This window comes from Rhinatrema bivittatum, chromosome 5, assembly GCF_901001135.1.
Source record: "Rhinatrema bivittatum chromosome 5, aRhiBiv1.1, whole genome shotgun sequence".
In the NCBI taxonomy this organism is placed as follows: domain Eukaryota; kingdom Metazoa; phylum Chordata; class Amphibia; order Gymnophiona; family Rhinatrematidae; genus Rhinatrema; species Rhinatrema bivittatum.
In genome coordinates this window covers 265,221,106-265,243,970 of record NC_042619.1, presented here as the reverse complement: position 1 = coordinate 265,243,970, position 22,865 = coordinate 265,221,106, and the positions used below count along the sequence as shown (strand labels likewise).

At 45.3% G+C, this 22,865-nt stretch overlaps 1 protein-coding gene across 4 annotated transcripts in view; it reads left to right on the top strand.

Moving 5' to 3' along the window:
- Positions 1 to 22,865, top strand: part of LOC115092720 (disintegrin and metalloproteinase domain-containing protein 9-like) — a 978,865-nt gene that overhangs the window by 583,438 nt on the left and 372,562 nt on the right. For all 4 annotated transcript variants that reach the window (XM_029603963.1, XM_029603962.1, XM_029603965.1 and 1 more), the window contains exon 13: positions 9,360 to 9,452. In XM_029603963.1, the coding sequence (XP_029459823.1) occupies positions 9,360 to 9,452 (93 nt within the window). The remainder of the gene's footprint in view (positions 1 to 9,359; positions 9,453 to 22,865) is intronic.

Here is a 22,865-nt window from a genome sequence, read left to right as displayed (position 1 = left end):
AAGCAACCCCGATAACCCGGAAACAAGGGAAGTTGCCTTTTTATTATACAGTATAAAAATAAGAAAAAATTGAATATTGATGTCAGTCATCTGGACCAATTGATTAAACATGACCCTGTGAAAGTGCAGAAAATGCAAGTATGACTTGTGAGCACTGGGGGTGGTATGATGGTCCTTAAATATACATTATAAAAATTGATAAAAATATTTACATAGCGTTGTGATTGTTCAAAATTATCAAATACCACGTCTTTATACAAGGTAATTGAAATCTCCCATTATTATTGCACTGCCAAATTGGTTTGCTTCCCTGATTTCCCTTAACATTTCATCATCTGTCTGACCATTTTGTCCAGGTGGACGGTAGTATACTCCTATCACTATACTCTTACCCAACACACATGGGATTTCTACCCATATAGATTCTACTGAGCATTTACTCTCTTGTATGATCTTTATCCTGTTGGACTCTATACCCTCCCGGACATAAAGTGCCACACCCCCACCAAGTTGATCCTCCCTATCATTGCGATATAATTTGTACCCTGATATTGCACTGTCCCATTGGTTATCCTCCTTCCACCAAGTCTCTGTGATGCCAATTACGTCAATCTCATCATTTGCTGCTATACACTCTAACTCTCCCATCTTACTTCTTAGACTTCTGGCATTGGCATACAGACATTTCAAAGTGTGGTTTTTGCTTGTTTTAACTACCTGCTTTTCAGTTGTTTGGGATAATTCGGAAATCATTAGCTTTGGTGATTTTTTACTTATAGGCATATGAACTATGTTTGCTTTTGATGGAACCTCTCTGTTGGGATGCCCTAACTCTCCTGTTTCATTAGTATCCTTCAAGGATACATTTCTCCGAACCATGCACTGCTGAGTGACTGTCGGCTTTCCCCCTTGTTCTAGTTTAAAAGCTGCTCTATCTCCTTTTTGAAAGTTAGTGCCAGCAGCTTGGTTCCACTCTGGTTAAGGTGGAGCCCGTCCTTTCGGAAAATTCTCCCCTTTCCCCAAAAGTTTCCCCAGTTCCTTACAAAGCTGAATCCCTCTTCCCTGCACCATCGTCTCATCCACGCATTGAAACTCTGGAGCTCTGCCTGCCTCTGGGGACCTGCACGTGGAACAGGAAGCATTTCAGAGAATGCCACCCTGGAGGTTCTGGATTTCAACTTCCTACCTAAAATCCTAAATTTGGCTTCCAGAACCTCTCTCCCACATTTTCCTATGTCATTGGTGCCCACATGTACCACGACAGCCGGCTCCTCCCCAGCACTGTCTATAATCCTATCTAGGTGACGCGTGAGCTCTGCCACTTTCGCACCAGGCAGGCAAGTTACCAGGCGGGCCTCACGTCCACCAGCCACCCTGCTATCTACATTTCTAATAATTGAATCACCAACTATGATGGCTGGCCTAACCCTTCCCTCCTGGGCAGTAGCCCTGGGAGATTTGTCCTCAGTGTGAGAGGACAATACATCACCTGGAGAGCAGGTCCTTGCTACAGGATCACTTCCTGCTACACCAGGGTGATGCTCTCCTACTGGGAGACCTTTCTGATCCAAGGCAGCACTGGGGCTGCCAGAATGGATTTGGGACTTGGCTACTATGTCCCTGAAGGTCTCGTCAATGAACCTCTCTGTCTCCCTCAGCTCTTCCAAGTCTGCTACTCTAGCCTCCAGAGATCGGACTCGTTCCCTGAGAGCCAGGAGCTCTTTGCACCGAGTGCACACATACAATCTCTCACCAGCGGGTAAAAAATCATACATGTGACACTCAATGCAAAAGACTGGAAAGCCCCCCTCTTGCTGCCTTTCAGGCCATCAGGTCATCCAAGAGACACTGCAACTGATTCTGACTCAGATGTCTCTACAGACGAGAACATGTTATCTCAGCCTTCACCTCCAGAAGATAGGAGAAAGTCACCTCTGGAAGATCTCTCTTTCTCCAATTTTGTAAAGGACATGTCGGAGACTATACCTTTTCAACTTCTCTCTGAACTAGACACCAGACAGAAGACATTAGAGGTGCTACAATTTGTAGATCCTCCCAAGGAAATACTGGCTATACCAGTACATGAGGTGCTGCAGGAGCTCATGTACAGATTGTGGGAGTACCCTGGAACAGTAGCATCAGTTAATAAGCGAGCAGATGCTACATATCTCGTCCAGCCAATTCCTGGATTTCAAAAATCTCAACTACCACATCAGTCGGTGGTAGTTGAGTCAGCCCATAAAAAAGCTAAAAAGCTCAAAACACATGCTTCCACACCACCAGGAAAAGAAAGTCGATTCCTGGACAGTCTAGGCAGAAAGATCTTTCAAGGTGCTATGTTGGTTTCAAGAATAAATTCTTACCAGTTATTCATGAACCAATATCAACACAACCTCTGGAAGCAGGTCGAAGGCCTTACCCAGGATCTTCCAGAGCAATTTCTGGAAGCATTCTCACAACTCGTGCATAAAGGCCTAGAAGCAGGCAAGAACGAAGTCAGAGCTACATACGATAGCTTTGAGACTGCTTCTCGATTGTCAGCCTCAGGAATCACGGCTCGTAGATGGGCTTAGCTGAAGGCTTCTGAGTTAAGGCCAGAAGTTCAAGAGAGATTAGCCGACCTTCCTTGCTTGGGTGAGAACCTATTCGGAGACAAGGTTAAGGAAACAGTGGCCACCATAAAGGACCACACTGAAACTCTCAAGCAACTGTCACTAATTCCTCAAGAGTCACAACCACCTTCTAGAAGATTTCCTAGAAGAGATGTCAGGAGGTCTTATTACCGCCAACAACGCTACTACCCCCCAACAAGCCGGTCAAGACAAGCTTGTCCAACTCAGCATCCTCAGTCTCGGCAAAGGCCTGCTAGGCCTCAACCACCTGCTCAGACTGCATTTACATCAGGCTTTTGAAATACAACCAGAGAGCAGAAGCACCTTTCACAATCCACTTCTAGAAATTCCAGTGGGAGGTCGCATAACCCATTTATATCATACCTGGACCTCCATAACAACAGACCAATGGGTACTCTCAATTACAGCTCAAGGGTACCGATTGGACTTCCTCACTGTACCAAAAGAACCTCCACCTGTCATGTCTTGGACAGTGAACCACCACTCCAAAATCCTAAGAACAGAATTACCCACCCTTCTGAGAGCCAGGGCCATAGAACCAGTTCCCAGGCCTCAGCAGGGCAGAGGATTCTACTCCCGCTATTTCCTCATTCCAAAGAAAACCGGAGGCCTACGTCCAATCCTGGATCTCAGAAATCTCAACAACTTTCTCAAAAAAGAAAAATTCAGAATGGTATCGTTAGGCACCATGCTACCTCTTCTTCAAAGAGGGGATTGGCTCTGCTCTCTGGATCTTCAAGACGCCTACGCTCATATTCCCATCTTTCCTCCTCATCGACAGTACCTGCGATTTCTGATCGAGGGACAACATTTTCAATACCGAGTGCTTCCATTCGGCCTAGCCTCAGCACCTCGAGTGTTCACAAAGTGTCTGGCAGTAGCAGTGGCACATCTTCACAAACAAAGGGTGCATGTATTCCCTTACTTGGATGACTGGTTCATCAGGAGTCAGTCACAAGAAGGAGCTCTCAATTCCCTCAAGCTCACTGTCAACTTGCTTCACTCCTTGGGGTTTCTCATCAATTACCAGAAATCCCATTTCACACCATCTCACCTATTACAATTCATAGGTGCAAACCTAAACACCATCACAGCAAAAGCTTTTCTTCCAAGAGACCGTACTCAAACACTTGCTCTCCTGGCACACTCTTTCCGAACTCAGTCTCAAGTTATAGCTCATCAGTGCCTCACCCTACTCGGTCACATGGCCTCCACAGTTCATGTCACTCCATGGCCAGACTGACCATGCGACTAATGCAATGGACACTCAAATCTCAGTGGATTCAAGCCATTCAACCATTGTCCACGCCCATTCAGATAACGCAGGAACTACGCTCCTCCCTCCTCTGGTGGACATCAATGAACAACTTGCTCAAAGGCCTACCTTTTCAGCAACCATTTCCCCAAGTGACTTTAACTACAGATGCATCCACCTTAGGCTGGGGAGCGCACATTGGTCATCTGAAAACCCAGGGAACGTGGACAAAACTCGAAGCCTCTTTTCAAATAAACTTCCTAGAGCTTCGAGCTATACGTTATGCGCTGCATGCGTTCAAGGACTGCCTTTCACCCAAGACTGTTCTGATCCAAACGGACAACACAGTAGCCATGTGGTACATCAACAAACAAGGGGGAACAGGTTCCTACCTCCTCTGCCAGGAAGCAGCACAGATTTGGGATTGGGCCCTAGCACATTCAATTCTTCTACGGGCCACTTACCTAGCAGGCATCCACAACATAGTAGCCGATCGCCTAAGTCGTCAGTTCCAACCACACGAGTGGTCCTTGGATCCAACGATAGCAACCAAGATCTTTCAACGCTGGGGTCAACCAACAATAGACCTCTTTGCATCTCACCTGAACTACAAAGTGAACAATTACTGCTCTCTGCTTCGACAGGAGAACAGCCTACAAAAGGACGCCTTTGCTCACCATTGGAATTCAGGCCTGTTATACGCGTATCCACCGATACCGCTCATAACCAAAACTCTAGTGAAGCTACAACAGGACAAGGGGACCATGATACTCATAGCCCCTTACTGGCCTCAACAAGTATGGTTCCCCACACTTCTAGATCTCTCAGTCAGGGATCCAATTCGTCTGGGAGTAGCTCCCAATCTCATAACTCAGGATCAGGGTCGGTTGCGCCATCCCAACCTTCAATCCCTGTCCCTGACGGCATGGATGTTGAAAGCTTGATCTTACAACCACTCAACCTTCCAACCACTATATCTCAGGTGCTGATAGTTTCACGTAAACCTTCCACTAGAAAGAATTATTCCTACAAATGGAAACGGTTTACTTTGTGGTGCACTCAGAACTCTATAGATCCTTTCACTTGCCCCACTACTTCACTACTAGACTACCTATACCATCTTTCAGACTCTGGTCTTAGGACTTCATCTGTAAGAGTACATTTGAGTGCAATCTCAGCTTATCATAACAAACTGGGAGACATATCTATCTCTACACAGCCTCTCGTCAGTAAATTTATGAAAGGCTTAACTCACCTTAAACCTCCACTTCATTCCCCAAGCATACAGTGGGACCTGAACATATTATTAACCAGGCTCATGTGTTCCCCATTTGAACCCATAGATACCTGTGACCTTAAATATCTTACATGGAAAACTGCATTCCTCATAGCCATTACATCAGCTAGAAGAGTCAGTGAACTACAAGCTCTTGTCACATACGAACCTTTTACAAAGTTCCTACATGACAGGGTGGTCCTCCGTACTCATCCCAAATTCCTTCCAAAAGTAGTCACGGAATTCCACCTCAATCAATCTATAGTTTTACCAACATTCTTTCCAAGGCCTCACTCTCACCAAGGAGAAAGAGCCTTGCACACCTTGCACTGTAAGCGGGCTCTATCCTTCTACTTAAACCGCACTACAGTCCAAAGGAAATCCAGTCAACTATTTGTATCCTATGATCCAAACAAACCAGGTAAGCCAGTGGGTAAACATACTTTGTCAAACTGGCTAGCAGATTGCATACAATTTTGTTATGAGAAAGCAGGCCTTACTCTTCAAGGGCGAGTAAAAGCACATTCAGTCAGAGCGATGTCAACCTCAGTAGCACACCTTCGCTCTGTACCTATTCTGGACATTTGTAAAGCAGCAACATGGAGTTCTCTTCACATCTTTACAGCTCACTACTGTTTAGACAAAGAAGGAAGACAAGATTCAGCCTATGGACAATCTGTCTTAAAGAACTTATTTCCAACTTAATCGCACACTTATTTCCTACTACATCCAACCTGCTGTGATTTTCAGCTGATTCATTTCCAACAACAAATCTACACAGTTGTTTTTCACTACAAGATGATTCAGCCTCTAGCTTGCTAATCACCCATATGTGAGGACTAGCATCCTGCTTGTCCTGGGATAAAGCAAAATTGCTTACCTTGTAATAGGTGTTATCCCAGGACAGCAGGATGTAGTCCTCACGAAACCCACCCGCCACCCCCGCAGAGTTGGGTCCGATACGTTTTATTATTTTATTTTTTGGCTAACGCTAATTGCTACAAAACAGACTAAAGGGAGACCCATGTGGCAGAGAATATTATGGCATGCTGGGCATGCTCAGTAGGCACTCTGGGTGCCAGTCAAAAGTTTCATAGAAACTTTGACATAAGTTTTTCCGTATAGGGCTCCATTACCGATGTCACCCATATGTGAGGACTACATCCTGCTGTCCTGGGATAACACCTATTACAAGGTAAGCAATTTTGCTTTACTTACAACCATATACAAAATTCAGCAGAGTTATCCGATGTACCCATCCAAAATTTCTACCGAAAGTGGTTTCAGATTTTCATTTGACTCAATCTATTATTCTTCCTAGTTTCTTCCCTAGGCTTCACTTGCACAGCACTGAAGCAACAATACATACCTTAGGCTGTAAAAGGGCACTTTTCTTCTTTTTAGAACCAGAGTGAATAACTTTAAAAGAATTGCACTTGGCAACATATATGCATGTATGTGGACACTTGTAATTTTACCATGGTATTTTATAACATGTGCATATAAAAGCATATTATAAACTATGCGTATGTTGGCCCCACAACATACGCATCTATGTAGGGCAAAGCACAAATAAATACAATGCATTGAAACCACCTATTTCAATGCACTGAATGCTAATACTTTACCTATTTATTTTTTTAAATATATGCACATATATTTTACATGCAAAAATAAAGTATGACTTATTGCGGAAGTCGGTATTTCCCCGCATAAATCAGTGTATTTTAAAACATGCGCATTCAATTTATTTTCATTAAAATGTTCTATTCCACACATTATTTTCTTAGTTTATAGTGTGAGTAAAATTACCAGTTTAACTAATTAATCCACCAGTTTGTTGAGTCCTTCTCCAGGTCATCGAGACCTTCCTGGTTCTTCAGCCTGAACACCCCCAAATTCACCCAGACCTCCCACCTAGCCAATAGTATAAGCATGTTCAATATAATTTAAGCAAGATAATTAGCAGATGTAAAAATACATGAGTAAATTGGAAAATGTATACACCCGTCTTTTAAAATAGCAACTTTCGGGGCGGATTTTAGAAGGATTTACGTGCTTAACTGCTCCTGCACGCACCGAGCCTATTTTGCATAGGCCCAGCGGTGCGCGCAAAGCCCAGGGACGCGCGAATGTCCCGGGGCTTTGTGAAAGGGGCGGGGGCGAAGCCTCTGGCATAGCGGTCGTGCCGGGGGATCGCGCGCCGGCAGCCAACCAGCAGACATAATTTACAAAATAAAAGGTGGGGGCGGGGGCTGAAAGAAAGTTCCCTCCGAGGCCGCTCCAATTTCCGAGTGGCCTCGGAGGGAACGGGGAAAGCCATCGGGGCTCCCCTAGGGCTCGGCACACTCAAGGTGCACCCCCTTGCGCACGCCGATCCCGGATTTTATAACATGCACGCGATTGCGTGCACATGTTATAAAAACGGGCATACATTTGTGCGCGTGCGTAGGTTTAAAAATCCGGCCCTTTGTGCGTAACTGTTGGCCCCGCACGGGGATTGCCCCTGGTTTGCATGCATATATATGTGCATAAAAGTAAAAATATGCATGTATTATGGATGTTTATAAAAATATGCATATAGTGGCTAATTGTACACGTATATGCTAATTTACATAGTAACATTCATAACATTTTGAAAATTCGCCTTAATTAGGATAACTTTCAAACAACTCCTTGTGGCCATGCAGAGATGTATGATAGTATTTTATATCAAGTGTGTATGCTTGTATGTGAACACATACAATGCATTGAAAGCGAGTATTTCAATACATTGAACAGGCATGGTTTTCCTACCAGTTTTAATAATATATGCATGTGTATTATACATACGAAAAAATAGGACTTACTTGCATAAAGCCTGATATACATGCAGAAGTTGGTATATTTTAAAAATCGCACATCTAATTGAAATGACCAGTTTTCCGATTTCTCCACCAGTTTGCCCAGTGCTTCTCCAGGTCAGATTCCCTCCTGGTTTTTCACCCTGAACTCCCCCCAATTCACCCAGTCCTCTCACCCAGCTAATAGTACATAATAAATAAATCTGATATCAATTACACAGGGTAATTAACAGCTGTAAAATTATGTAAGTTGCCAAATGTACATATGTAATTCTCCTATAAAATAGCAACTTATGTGCATAACTGTTGGCCTTGCTCTGGAAAGCTCCTATACAGCCCTTTTCTTTTTTTTTTACACATATATATGCATATGAAACCTAAAGTATGTGCATACGTTTGTTATTTATCAAATAGCAATTGCATGAGTACAAACTACTTATACCTGTATATGATAATTTTTACACGCTAACTCTGAAAATTCACTCCAAAAATTTTAGAATCTTCATAATTTATTGGTCTTATGACCCAAATACACCTGGATTAGTTAGTTACCAAATGCACTATTTATTAGATTTCAGACTGTATTTTTATATGTTATGGCAAAGCAGAGTCATATCAAAGCCCACAACTTAAGAGCTGTAGCTGCCACTACAGCTCACCTGAGTTCAGCCTCTATCACTTTCATTATTGTCTAGATGCTGACCTCTATCAAGATAGCAGTTTTGGACAATCAGTTCTAAAAAAAACCTTTTCAAAATGTAAAAAAAAATAAAAAGTCTTCATTAACTCCTTCCCGCAATTACTCAAGTTGTGTGGGCTGTTTTGAGGAGGTTTGGAAGCACAAGGACTTTGAGAACCATCAAACTTTAGAGTCCCCACAAATAGCTTTCAAGCTTGGTCATGGAGAAAACAAACTTACTGTTACTGGAGTTCTTCATAGACAGCAGAAGAGGTCAGTCACATACCTTCCCACTTCACCTTGGAGTTACATAACATTTTTTCTAAATTTCAACTTTTATATATAACTGAGGGGACCTTACAGGTCTAGGGAGCCTGTATAGCTATTGTCATGCTCTATAGAGCTCACAGTGTATTGCTAGCTTTAGTTTGGGTACTGTTCTCACTTGATGCTATTGATGACATCATCCCACTTGTGTGATTGGCTTATTCTGCTGTGAACACAGAAGAAAGCTACAGGTAAGCACGTTTGTTCTACTGTAGAATACTGTGCACTATCTATCCATATTGCAATGAATGATATCTGATCTGGTATTCATATTAAAGTATGTTTGACATAATACCTTGGATTATCGTTGATTTTTCAAAAATGCTTTTCAATTCTTTATGTTTAGCAATGCAGGAGCAATCTATGCTGTATATTTGGGACTTGTAAACTGAGAAAAGGTGCAAATTGTGCTCATGGAAAGTGCTGTTTGAATTGCCAGGTAATATAATCAATGCTTGCATAACACAGTCAATTCTTTAATATGTATAGTTGGCCTCTTCTCAAGGGATCTATTACATATATTTTTAAGTCTGAAAAATCAATATATATTACTTTATCCCAGGACAAGCAGGATGCTAGTCCTCACATATGGGGAGCCCTAACGCGGGAAAAACTTCTGTCAAAGGGGCGGATTTTAAGAGCCCTGCTCGCCTAAATCCGCCCAAATCCGGGCGGATTTAGGCGAGCAGGGCCCTGCGCGCCGGTGAGCCTATTTTACATAGGCCTACCGGCGCGCACAGAGCCCCGGGACTCGCGTAAGTCCCGGGGTTTTCTGAGGGGGGGGCGTGTCGGGGGCGTGTCGGGGGCGGGCCCGAACCACACGGGGTTTTCGGGGCAAGTCGGGAGCGTTCCGGGGGCGGTCCGGGGGCGTGGCCGCGCCCTCCGGACCCGCCCCCAGGTCCCGTCCCGGCGCGCTAGCGGCCCGCTGGCGCGAGGGGATTTACGTCTCCCTCCGGGAGGCGTAAATCCTTCGACAAAGGTACGGGGCGGTTTAGACAGGGCCGGGCGGGTGGGTTAGGTAGGGGAAGGGAGGGGAAGGTGAGGGGAGGGCAAAAGAAAGTTCCCTCCGAGGCCGCTCCGATTTCGGAGCGGCCTCGGAGGGAACGGGGGTAGGCTGCGCGGCTCGGCGCGCACCGGCTATACGGAATTGATAGCCTTGCGCGCGCCGATCCAGGATTTGCGCGGCTACGCGCGTATCTACTAAAATCCCGCGTACTTTTGCTTGCGCCTGATGCGCCAGCAAAAGTACGCCAAATCGCGCGGTTTGAAAATCTACCCCAAAGTTTCTAGAAAGCTTTGACTGGCAGCCTGAGGCTACTGAGCATGCCCGGCATGCCATGATATTCTCTGCCACAGGGGTCTCACTCCAGTCTTCGTTTTTCCGCGCTGCCATAAGCATCGCGGTTACCGGAGCCCTGTGAGATTCCCTCACATTTTTTGACTCAAAAATTTCAATTCTCTCCCACATCGGGTCTCACTTTTCAATTCCCACCGGACGGTGACAGGAATAACATTCAATTTTTTCAAATTGAAAACTTTTTTTCAAATACTTTCATCGACGGCCGTCGATCCCAACATGGCCTCCGGGTTCAAGAAATGCCCTTCTTGTAACCGGACCATGTCGGTTACAGATCCGCATCTAGAATGCGTGATCTGTTTGGGGGAGAAGCATGACATCGCTTCATGCCCCCAATGCCAAGAAATGACCCCAAAGGGCCGAAAGCTTATACGTGAAAAAATAGCTAGTATTTTTCAGCTTGTCCTCTCACCATCGACATCAACGAAATCCACCCCGGTGGGTGGAACTAAAAAGCTTCTCCTAAAAAAGAAACATATCGAAGGTTCCAGGGATGCCACTTCACCGACCCCATCTATGTCATCGACAAGGTCAGTGATTGAACCTAGAATAAAACACAAGCATCGACATCGTCGACCTTCAGAATCTTCATCGGTTCCGTCATCGACAGAACCGACGGCAAAGCGTAAAACAATCGCTGATACGGTGCCAACCTCGATTACTGCACCATCATCGATATCGGCATCAGTACCTGTCTCCGCCGTGCCGGACTTAACTGATCTAATCCAAAAACTAGTTATGGATGCCATCCAAAAACAACTACCGGCACCAGTGCCGATGCCGGCGTCATCACCAATGCCGACTGTATTATCGATGCCGGCAGGAACGCCGATGCCGACGCCATCGTTGATGCCGGCGGCTGTGCCGAGGCCGCTACTGCCGATATCTCCGATTACCTCAACGGAGACTTCCGAGCATGTGTCATCGATGGCATCGAAGGATACATCGATACCGATGCCACTGCACCCCTCAATGACTTCAGCGATGCCACATCCATTGTTCTCGATGCCTGCCATCATACCATCCATGCCAACTTTTTCTTTGACATCGAGGCCGATTTTCTCGACTCCCATTTTTCACGAGGCGTCCACCGGTCCATCGACGTCACAGTCGATGTCACTCTATACAATGGCACCTTCTATATCACTACATAAGAAATCAAGGTTTAAGTCATCGATTAAACAGAAATTGTCGATGCCTCAACAACCTAAACTTCCTTCTTCACAAGAGAAGCAATTGCATGACATTTTGACTAAGAGGTATCAGGATTTGATATCCTCTTTACCATGCGGTCAAGAGGAACAACAAGTAGAGGATTCTTCGCAGGACGAACCCATTCCAGGACCCTCTGGAGCAGTTCCTCCTCCCAAGGTCGTACCTCCACAACAAATACCTCAATATGACACCTGGTCTGACACAGATTCAGATCCCTCTTCAGAGGACTTCATGTCAGACCCATCTCCACCCCCTGCTGCAAAACAATTACCGCCAGAGGATCTGTCTTTTCCACTTTTTGTCCAAGAAATGGCGGATTCTATCCCTTTTCAGATACAAACTGAACAGGATGTACAGCAGCAGACCTTAGAGGTCCTTCAATTCGTGGACCCGCCGAAACACACTATGGCCATTCCAGTTCATGACATTCTCCTCCAACTGCAACAAAGGCTCTGGGAACACCCATGTACCATTCCTGCAGTTAATAAGAGGATAGAATCAACATATCTGGTACAGCCGACTGCTGGTTATCAGAAAACTCAACTACCCCACCACTCTGTAGTGGTAGAGTTGGCACAAAAAAGATCCAGAAGGACAAGAATCCATTCTTCGGCCCCTCCTGGAAAAGACAACAGATTTTTAGACCAGCTAGGCCGCAAAATCTTCCAGGGAGCAATGCTGAACTTAAAGATCTCAGCGTACCATTTGTACATGACACAATACCAGAGGAACCTCTGGAAACAAATGGAAGACTTTATCCCTTCACTGCCCACTCAGTATCAGGAAGCTGCATCTGCTATAATTGGCAAGGGATTAGATGCAGGAAAGCACGAGGTGAGAGCGGCCTATGACAGTTATGACACAGCTTCCCGAGTAGCTGCATCTGGCATAGCTGCAAGACGCTGGGCCTGGCTTAAGGCTTCTGATCTACATCCAGAGGTCCAAGACAAGCTAGTAGATTTACCCTGCCTTGGTGACAATCTCTTTGGGTCCAAGGTGCAGGACGCAGTCTCTCAGCTCCGTGATCATACGGAAACGTTACGTCAACTTTCCGCATTGCCCCATGATTCGGCTACGCATACCATGAGACAACCTCCACGAGGAGAACCCAGACGTCCTTTCTATAGGCAGAGAAAGTACTATCCCCCTGCCTCTAGACCACGACAGCCTAGGTCTCAGCAGAGACCTCAACAAAGGCAGCAAAGAGTGGCAAGAGCACCACCACCTTCACAAACTGGCCCTACTACTGGTTTTTGAAACTGTACCCAGAGAACAAGGCCTTCATATCAATCCTCACTCAAACATTCCAGTAGGAGGCAGATTGTCCAAATTCTACATCAATTGGACAACAATAACATCGGACCAGTGGGTCCTCTCCATTATACGTCGAGGATACCAGCCCAACTTCGTTTCAACCCCTACAGCACACTTGCACAAACAAGGTGTCCATGTTTTTCCGTATCTCGACGACTGGCTCATAAGAAGTCAGACTCAAGAAGGAACTCTAACTTCTTTGAAGTACACAATTACTCTCCTTCACCACATGGGATTTCTCATCAATTATCAAAAAACCCATCTGACTCCATCCCAGCTCCTTCAATTCATAGGAGCAGACTTAAATACCATCCTCGCAAAAGCATTTCTTCCAGAGGATCGCACAGAAACACTTTCTTGCCTGGCGAACTTGATTTCTTCAAGAACCACAGCTACAGCTCGTCAGATTCTAACCTTATTAGGCCACATGGCCTCCACAGTTCATGTTACTCCTCTAGCAAGACTAGCCATGCGAATCACTCAATGGACTTTAAAATCTCAATGGATCCAAGCCATTCAACCACTTCATGCTCTAATTCAGATCACACCCAAGCTACGCTCATCTCTGCTTTGGTGGATAAACAAGGACAATTTGCACAAGGGCCAAACCTTCCAGCAAACAGTTCCACAAATAACGTTAACTACAGATGCATCCTTGGGTTGGGGAGCTCACATAGACAATCTCCGCACCCAGGGTACTTGGACGAAACTCGAAGCAACCTTTCAAATCAATTTCCTCGAGCTTCGAGCTATACGATATGCACTGCATGCGTTCAAAGACTGCCTTTCCAACAAGACTGTTTTGATCCAAATGGACAACACAGTAGCCATGTGGTACATCAACAAACAGGGAGGTACGGGCTCATATCTCCTTTGTCAAAAAGCGGCACAGATTTGGAGCTGGGCCCCTAACACACTCAGCGTTTCTTCGGGCAACTTATTTGCCAGGCATACACAACACAGTAGCAGATCAACTCAGTCGTCGATTCCAATCACATGAGTGGTCTCTGGATACCTCAGTAGCGACCGGGATCTTTCAGCGTTGGGGCCAGCCGACAACAGACCTCTTTGCATCACATCTGAATCACAAAGTGGACAGTTTCTGTTCACTACACAAACAGAACAATCAGCCAGCCAAGGACGCCTTTGCTCGCCCTTGGAACTCAGACCTACTATACGCGTATCCTCCGATACCGCTCATAACCAAAACTCTAGTGAAGCTACAACAGGACAAAGGCTCAATGATACTCATAGCCCCATATTGGCCTCGACAAGTCTGGTTTCCCACACTTCTAGACCCAAACACCTTTGCAGCTCATTACTGTTTAGACAAGGAAGGACGACAAGATTCAGCCTATGGACAATCTGTCTTAAAGAACTTGTTTCCAGTGTAATCCCAACTCCTTTTACATCCAGCCTGCTGTAATCTTCGGCTGATTCATTTCAAAAACAATACTTCACTGTTGCTTCGCTACACAATGAATCAGCCTCTAGCTTGCTAATCACCCATATATGAGGACTAGCATCCTGCTTGTCCTGGGATAAAGCAAAATTGCTTACCTTGTAATAGGTGTTATCCCAAGACAGCAGGATTTAGTCCTCACGAAACCCACCCGCCACCCCGCGGAGTTGGGTCTTATGCCTTTTATTATTTTTACTTTTTGCTAAAAGCTTATTGGTACATACGAGACTGGAGTGAGACCCCTGTGGCAGAGAATATCATGGCATGCTGGGCATGCTCAGTAGCCTCAGGCTGCCAGTCAAAGCTTTCTAGACACTTTGACAGAAGTTTTTCCCACGTTAGAGTTCCGTCACTGATGTCACCCATATGTGAGGACTACATCCTGCTGTCCTGGGATAACACCTATTACAAGGTAAGCACTTTTGCTAAACATCGGCAAGTTAAATGTAAGACATTGATAAGACAGGCTAAGAGAGAATTTGAAAAAAAGTTGGCCGTAGAGGCAAAAACTCACAGTAAAAGCTTTTTTAAATATATCCGAAGCAGAAAGCCTGTGAGGGAGTCAGTTGGACCGTTAGATGATAGAGGGGTTAAAGGGGCACTTAGAGAAGATAAGGCCATCGCGGAAACATTAAATGATTTCTTTGAAGAGGATGTTGGGGAGGTACCCGTACTGGAGAAGGTTTTCATGGGCAATAATTCAGATGGACTGAATCAAATCACGGTGAACCTAGAAGATGTGGTAGACCTGATTGACAAACTGAAGAATAGTAAATCACCTGGACCGGATGGTATACACCCCAGAGTTCTGAAGGAACTAAAAAATGAAATTTCAGACCTATTAGTAAAAAGTTGTAACCTATCATTAAAATCATCCATTGTACCTGACGACTGGAGGATAGCTAATGTAACCCTAATATTTAAAAAGGGCTCCAGGGGCAATCTGGGAAACTACAGACCAGTTAGCCTGACTTCAGTGCCAGGAAAAATAGTGGAAAGTGTTCTAAACATCAAAATCACAGAACATATAGAAAGACATGGTTTAATGGAACAAAGTCAGCATGGCTTTACCCAAGGCAAGTCTTGCCTCACAAATCTGCTGCACTTTTTTAAAGGAGTTAATAAACATGTGGATAAAAGTGAACCGGTAGATGTAGTATACTTGGATTTTCAGAAGGCGTTTGACAAAGTTCCTCATGAGAAGCTTCTAGGAAAAGTAAAAAGTCATGGGATAGGTGGCGATGTCCTTTCGTGGTTTGCAAACTGGCTAAAAGACGGGAAACAGAGAGTAGGATTAAATGGACAATTTTCTCAGTGGAAGGAGTGGGCAGTGGAGTGCCTCAGGTATCTGTATTGGGACCCTTACTTTTCAATATATTTATAAATGATCTGGAAAGAAATACGACGAGTGAGATAATCAAATTTGCAGATGATACAAAATTGTTCAGAGTAGTTAAATCGCAAGCAGGTTGTGATAAATTGCAGGAAGACCTTGTGAGACTGGAAAATTGGGCATCAAAATGGCAGATTAAATTTAATATGGTTAAGCGCAAGGTGATGCATATAGGGAAAAATAACCCATGCTATAGTTACACAATGTTAGGTTTCATATTAGGTGCTACAACCCAAGAAAGAGATCTAGGTGTCATAGTGGATAACACATTGAAATCGTTGGTTCAGTGTGCTGCGGCAGTCAAAAAAGCAAACAGAATGTTAGGAATTATTAGAAAGGGAATGGTGAATAAAATGGAAAATGTCATAATGTCTCTGTATCGCTCCAGGGTGAGACCGCACCTTGAATACTGTGTACAATTCTGGTCGCCGCATCTCAAAAAAGATATAATTGCGATGGAGAAGGTACAGAGAAGGGCGACCAAAAGGGGAATGGAACAGCTCCCCTATGAGGAAAGACTAAAGAGATTAGAACTTTTCAGCTTGGAGAAGAGACGGCTGAGGGGGGATATGATAGAGGTGATTAAAATCATGAGAGGTCTAGAATGGGTATTTATTTATTTTATTTATTTAAAAGCTTTTATATACCGAAGATCATGTACAAGTACATATCGCTTCGGTTTACAGATAACCAGAATTGGAAATACCATGGGCATGGTGTACATGGAACAATTAACATTAAACAAATAATACAATTATAAATTATATAATAATAGTAAATAATGATAGTAATAATAATAATAATACTAATAAAATAATATTCTAATTCAAGAAAAAATAAAAAATAATACTAATAAAATAATATTCAATAAACTGTGAGCAAGTAACAAACAAGGTATACATTGAGTATGTGGTACATTGAAGTATTATGCATGGAGAACATTAAATATGAATAGTACAATTAAGGTAGCATAGGACTTTATTTTTAGCATGGGAACTTTAGGTGAAGGCCTCCGTGAATAGCCAGGTCTTCAGCTTTTTCTTGAATGTCCGTAAGCATGGTTCTAGACGAAGGTCCGATGGTAGATTGTTCCAGTGAGTAGGACCAGCTATTGAGAAGGCACGTTTCTTCATTGAAGCCTTGGTCGGGGGTACATAAAGGGTACCTTGGTACGTTGTTCTAATTGGTCTGGATGCTGTTGCGATCCCCCCTGCTGCTGCGCTACAGGAGGTCTCTTACCTTCCTCCAGAGGCCGCTCTGAAGCCAGGGCCTCGCCTACGTTCCATCCGGGACTTGCTCCAGGGCTTGAGAGGCCTAGCTGTGCCTGTGGCTTGCATGCCTCTGTGTTTGGACTTCCTGGTTTCCAGCCACGCCCGTTTCCCTAGGGGCTGGCCCGCAGCTCTCTACCCCAGTTATAGGACCAGCGGTGGGCGGTCCTGGCAAGCTCCTCCCAGGGAGTTGCCTTCTACCTCCAGTATTTAAGGACTTTCTGTTCACTTGCAACTGGCCTTGGATCTGAGCATTACAGTCGCCTGTAACCTAGCTGATCCAGGTCCTCCATGTCTTGATGGCGCCTTGTCCTGTCTCTGCCTGATGTTCCTGATGTCTTCGTGTCTCTGCCTTGACCTTCGTCCTCGTCTGGTTCCTGAGCCTTCTGTCCTGTTGGGCCCTGGAGTGGCCAACAGGAGGGATTCGTCCCACGGGCTCTTGAGCTTCTGCCAGCCGAAGGGGCTTCGGATGTGAGTATCCCAGCATCGGAGTTCCTGCTCGCCTGGACCTTTCCTTCTTGCTTCAGCCCTTGCCTTGATGTCTTCAGTGTCTTGCTTCAGCCTGTCTTGGATGTCTGCTTCAGCCCTCGTCTCACGTCCTCAGTGTAAGGACTCTGTCTGCCCTCGCCTCTGTCCGGCCTGCTGCCCATTGCCGTTCCCAGCGGCAGGTCCGAAAGGGCCGGGAACAGTCGGAGGACCGTTCATTAGTCAACTTCCCCATGTTGGCTACCTTGGGCATGGAGGTCCGGCTGAGGGTCGGACTCCCTGCTTCTGTTCCTGCCTGCCTGGCTCACCATGCCTGCTCAGCTCACCTCCCACGGTGTGGCTGGGGCTCCTCCCTAGCTTTCGCCGTGGCCCAAGGGCTCACCACCCGCTTACGACGACCGTGCCCGCGCGCGCTCGTAACAGATGCTGAGTGAAATCGGAGAGGGCAATTTAATTCGAGTGTGGTTTGTGAGTGGATGGTTTTGTGTATTATGGTTAACACTTTGTATAGAATTCTAGACTTGATGGGGAGCCAGTGTAGGCTCTTAAGTATAGGAGTGATGTGTTCACCCCTACTGGTCTTGGTTAGGATCCTGGCTGCTGAGTTCTGTAGCATTTGTAGTGGCTTTGTGGTGACAGCTGGAAGACCGATTAGCATGGAATTGCAGTAATCAATTTTGGAAAATAGGATAGCTTGGAGCACTGTGCGGAAGTCATGGAGATGGAGAAGAGGTTTCAAGTTTTTTAATATATGTAGTTTGTGAAAACATTCTTTTGTTGTGTTATTGACGAATTTTTTTAAGTTCAGCCGGTTGTCTATGGTTACTCCAAGATCTCTTACATGTGTGGTTAAGGTCATTTGAGTTGAAGGGGAGTTTTCATCCTGAGTGATGAGCAAAAGTTCAGTTTTTGAAGTGTTGAGAACTAGATTAAGACTGGTGAGAAGTGTGTTTATGGATTGTAGGCAATTGTTCCAAAAATTCAATGTTTTTGTTATGAATTCTGAGACTGGTAGCAGAATCTGTACGTCATCGGCTTAAATAAAATGCGTAACCTTTAGGTTAGTGAGAAGTTGACAGAGGGGTAGAAGATAGATATTAGAGTAGGGGATAAAGAGGAACCTTGAGGGACTCCGAGAGTGGCTTTGACTGGGTGTGAATCTTTATTATTTATTCTATCTAACAATATTCTATCTAACAATATTCTATTGTTGAGGAATGACTTGAACCAGTCCAGAGCTGTTCCTGATATACCGATATCTGGTAGATGGTTGATAAGAATGGAGTGCTTCACCGTGTCAAAGGCCGCGGATATGTCAAGTAGGGCCAACAAGTAGGGGGTCTTTTTATCAAGGCCTGTGTAGATTCTGTCTGTCAATGAAATCAGAAGGGATTCCGTGTTCAGGGATTTACGGAAGCCAAATTGTGCTGGGGCTAGAATCTTATTTTCTTCTAGGTATTCCGAAAGTTGTCTGTTCACTACTTTCTCCATGATTTTGGCCACAAATGGTAAGTTAGCAATGGGGCGAAAATTTGCCTGGTCTATTGGGTTTAGGTTGGGTTTCTTGAGAAGTGGTTTGAGGGTGGAGAGTTTCAGTGAGTCCGGTACGGATCCTTGATTTAGCGAACAGTTGATAATCACCGCTAGAGGTTTGGAGATAATTTCGGGAATGGTGAGCAATAGTTTAGCGGGTAGAGAGTCAGTGGGATGAGTGGAAGGTTTCATCTTTTTGAGCATGGCTTCAATTTCAATGGAAGTAGTGGGTTCGAAAGAGTTTAGTTGTGCTTTCCGGTCTGAGCTGGTGGAGAGGTGTGAAGGGGTTCCTGTATTCGAGGATGCCAATGGAGCTATTAATTTAAGGATTTTATTTTCAAAGAATAGAGCAAGTTCTGTGCACCTTGAGAGGGCTTGGTTGTCCGGGATGACTGGCGAGTTGGGTTTTGTGAGCTCTGTGACGTAGGAGAACAGTGTTTTGGCGTCAAAGAGGAAATTATGAATTTTGCTGGCATAATAGTCTCTTTTAGTACGGAGGATGTTATTTCTGTATATGTGCATGAGGGTTTTATACTCAGTTAGTTTGTCAGTGGTAGGTCTCTTTCGCCAAGAGTGTTCTTTGCGTCTTAGTTTTAGCTTGGTTTTTTTCAATTCTTGTGTGAACCAAGGTTTTTTTATCGAGGCGTGTGGGTCTAGCTCTTTTGTTTTTAAAGGGCAAATTTTCTCAGCTACCTTATTTGTGATATTGTGCCAAGAGTCGATAGCTGAGTCTGCGTCTGAGTAATCCATGTTGGCAAATTCCGTTGAAAGTTGGGATCTGAGATCCTCTAAGGTGCAAGATTTTCTGTAATGAATCGTGGTTTTGGAGGAGGTGGGAGCTGGGTTTTCCTTGATAACAAGATCAGTTGTGATCATCCGATGGTCTGACCATGGAATAAGGACGCAGTGAGGCGGGGATGGTTGAGTGAGACCTGAATTGATGAAAATGAGGTCCAGAGTGTGTCCAGCCTTGTGTGTGGGACTGTTAACGATTTGAGTGAATCCCAGAGCCTTAAGGGATGAAAGCAGTGCTTCGCAGTTGGTGGATTGTGGGGTCACATCTATGTGGAGGTTGAAATCTCCCATTATAACGGCTGGAGTGTCAGCTTTGATGTGTTTTGCAATAAACTCTACCAGTGGAAAAGGGTCTGATTCTAGAAGACCTGGTGGAGTGTATAGGCAGATCTGAAGCTGTTTGGAGGTAAATAGAGCACACTCCAGTTTGGAATTGTGTATAGTGCTTTGTAAAGTTAATCTTAGCTCTTTTTTTGCTGCTAGGATCAGTCCTCCCCCTCTCTTTTTCAATCTAGGAATAGAGAAAACATTGTATAGTTGAATGGGTAATTGGTTAATTAGTGTGATGTCTGTGGATTTCAGCCAGGTCTCTGTGATGCCACAAATATCTGGTTGAGAGTCGAGTAAATAGTCGTTGACAAGATGTGTTTTTTTTGTGATGGATTGGGCATTAAAAAGAGATAATGAGAAGATAGAGAGCCCCAGGAATTGAGTTAATGGTGAGGTCATGATGGGGATCAAACGATTGTGCTGGAGGGTGTTGGGGTGGTTGGTTCTTTTCCTTTGAGAATAGAGATTTTTTATCGTGGGGATAGGGAAGGAGAGCATGGTTGATAGGTCGTAGACCGTTGGGAGTGCAGAGCAGGTAGAGAATAGTGCAATCCCTAAGGATGCCAGAGAGTGTCTGTAAGTTCCTGTTGAAGCACTTAGTGGCTGCACTAAGGGGCGCACAAAGGGGCCTGCCCCTTTGTTGCGCACCTTTGGTTCGCAGCGCTGAAACGAGGCCCTAGATTTAAAGGGCTGCTGTGGGCGGAGTTCCTGGCCTCTGATAGGCCCGCTGGCAAGGTGGGAGGCGTGGCTAGGGCCGGGAGGCGGCCGGCTGCGGCAGTTCTGTTCGGCGTCGGGGGGGGTGGGGGCACCTTCCCCGTTCGTTGGGAGTCTCTTACCCCTTTTGAAGAGGGTCTCCTGACCCTAAAGGGCTCCTGCCACTCGTGTGGTTGCCGCTCGGGAAGCAGCACCAAAACGAGGCCCTAGATTTAAAGGGCTGCTGTGGGCGGAGTTCCTGGCCTCTGATAGGCCCGCTGGCGAGGTGGGAGGTGCGGCTAGGGCCGGGAGGCGGCCGGCGGCGCCAGTTCTGTTCGGCGTCAGGGGGGGGGGGGTTGGAGGAACCTCCCCCGTTCGTTGGGGGTCTCTTACCCCTTTTGAAGAGGGTCTCCTGACCCTAAAGGGCTCCTGCCGCTCGTGTAGATGTGAATCAGTTATTTACTCTTTTGGATAATAGAAAGACTAGGGAGCACTCCATGAAGTTAGCATGTGGCACATTTAAAACTAATCAGAGAAAGTTCTTTTTTACTCAACGTACAATTCAACCCTGGAATTTGTTGCTAGAGGATGTGTTTAGTGCAGTTAGTATAGCTGTGTTTAAAAAAGGATTGGATAAGTTCTTGGAGGAGAAGTCCATTACCTGCTATTAATTAAGTTGACTTAGAAAATAACCACTGCTATTACTAGCAACGGTAACATGGAATAGACTTAGTTTTTGGGTACTTGCCAGGTTCTTATGGCCTGGATTGACCACTGTTGGAAACAGGATGCTGGGCTTGATGGACCCTTGGTCTGACCAAGTATGGCATGTTCTTATGTTCTTAATCCCTCTAATTACACAGTCATTCTTTCCATATTCCTCCTTTTGAAAGATTTAAAAAAACACAGCAGGGCTTTCAAGAACAGCAGCATTATCCCAAGACAAGCAGCATGTTAGTCCTCACATATGGGTGACGTCACTGACGGAGCCCTATTGCGGAAAAAACTTCTGTCAAAGTTTCTAGAAACTTTTGACTGGCAGCCTGAGGCTACTGAGCATACCCAGCGTACCATGATATTCTCTGCCACAGGGGTCTCACTCCAGTCTTCGTTTTTCCGCGCTGCCCTCTGCATCGCGGTGACAGGAGCCCTGTGAGAACTTCTCACTAACTTTGACTGAAAAAGTCATTTTTTTCTCTTTTTTCCACACTTGGGGTCTCACAAAATCTCATTTGTCACCAGACGGTGACAAAAACAATTATTTTCGATGTTTTCTCTTCTCAAGATTTCTCTTCTCTTCTCAGAGATTTTCCATCATCGGCTGTCGATAGAGACATGGCTTCGGGCTTCAAAAAATGCCCGGTCTGTAACCGGACCATGTCTATAACCGATCCACATCTCAAATGTGTAATCTATTTAGGAGAGAAGCATGAAATTTCTTCATGTGTACAATGCCAGGAAATTACCCCGAAAGGCAGAAAGCTGAGGCAGGAGAAAATGTCACAGCTTTTCCACCTCCAATCAGTGCCTTCACCGTCTACTTCGACGAAATTGTCACCAACAGGGGTCACTAAGAAAATTCTTCTTAAAAAACGGCGAATCGAGGGATCCGGCGATGCTCCATCACCAGTACCGTCGCCATCATCGACCAGGTCAGTATTGGAATCGAGGCCTAAACACAAGCACCGACGTCATCGATCCTCAGTGTCTCCATCGCTCCCTCCCCCGGGGGAACCGACTGCTAAGCGGCACAAGTCATCCGAACCTCCGCTGACCTCCTTATCCTTGATTCCCTTGCCGACACCGTTGATATCGATGTCGGCATCGACATCCCAGACACTACCATCGACACCAGACTTAATAGGCCTATTAAGACAGATGGTAAAGGAAGCCTTCCAGGCACAAGTTCTGACATCATCACCGATGCCGGCGCTCGAGCCGATGCCGGCGGTCCCACCGATGCTGGCGGTTACGCCGATGCCAGCAGTTACACCGATGCCGGAGGC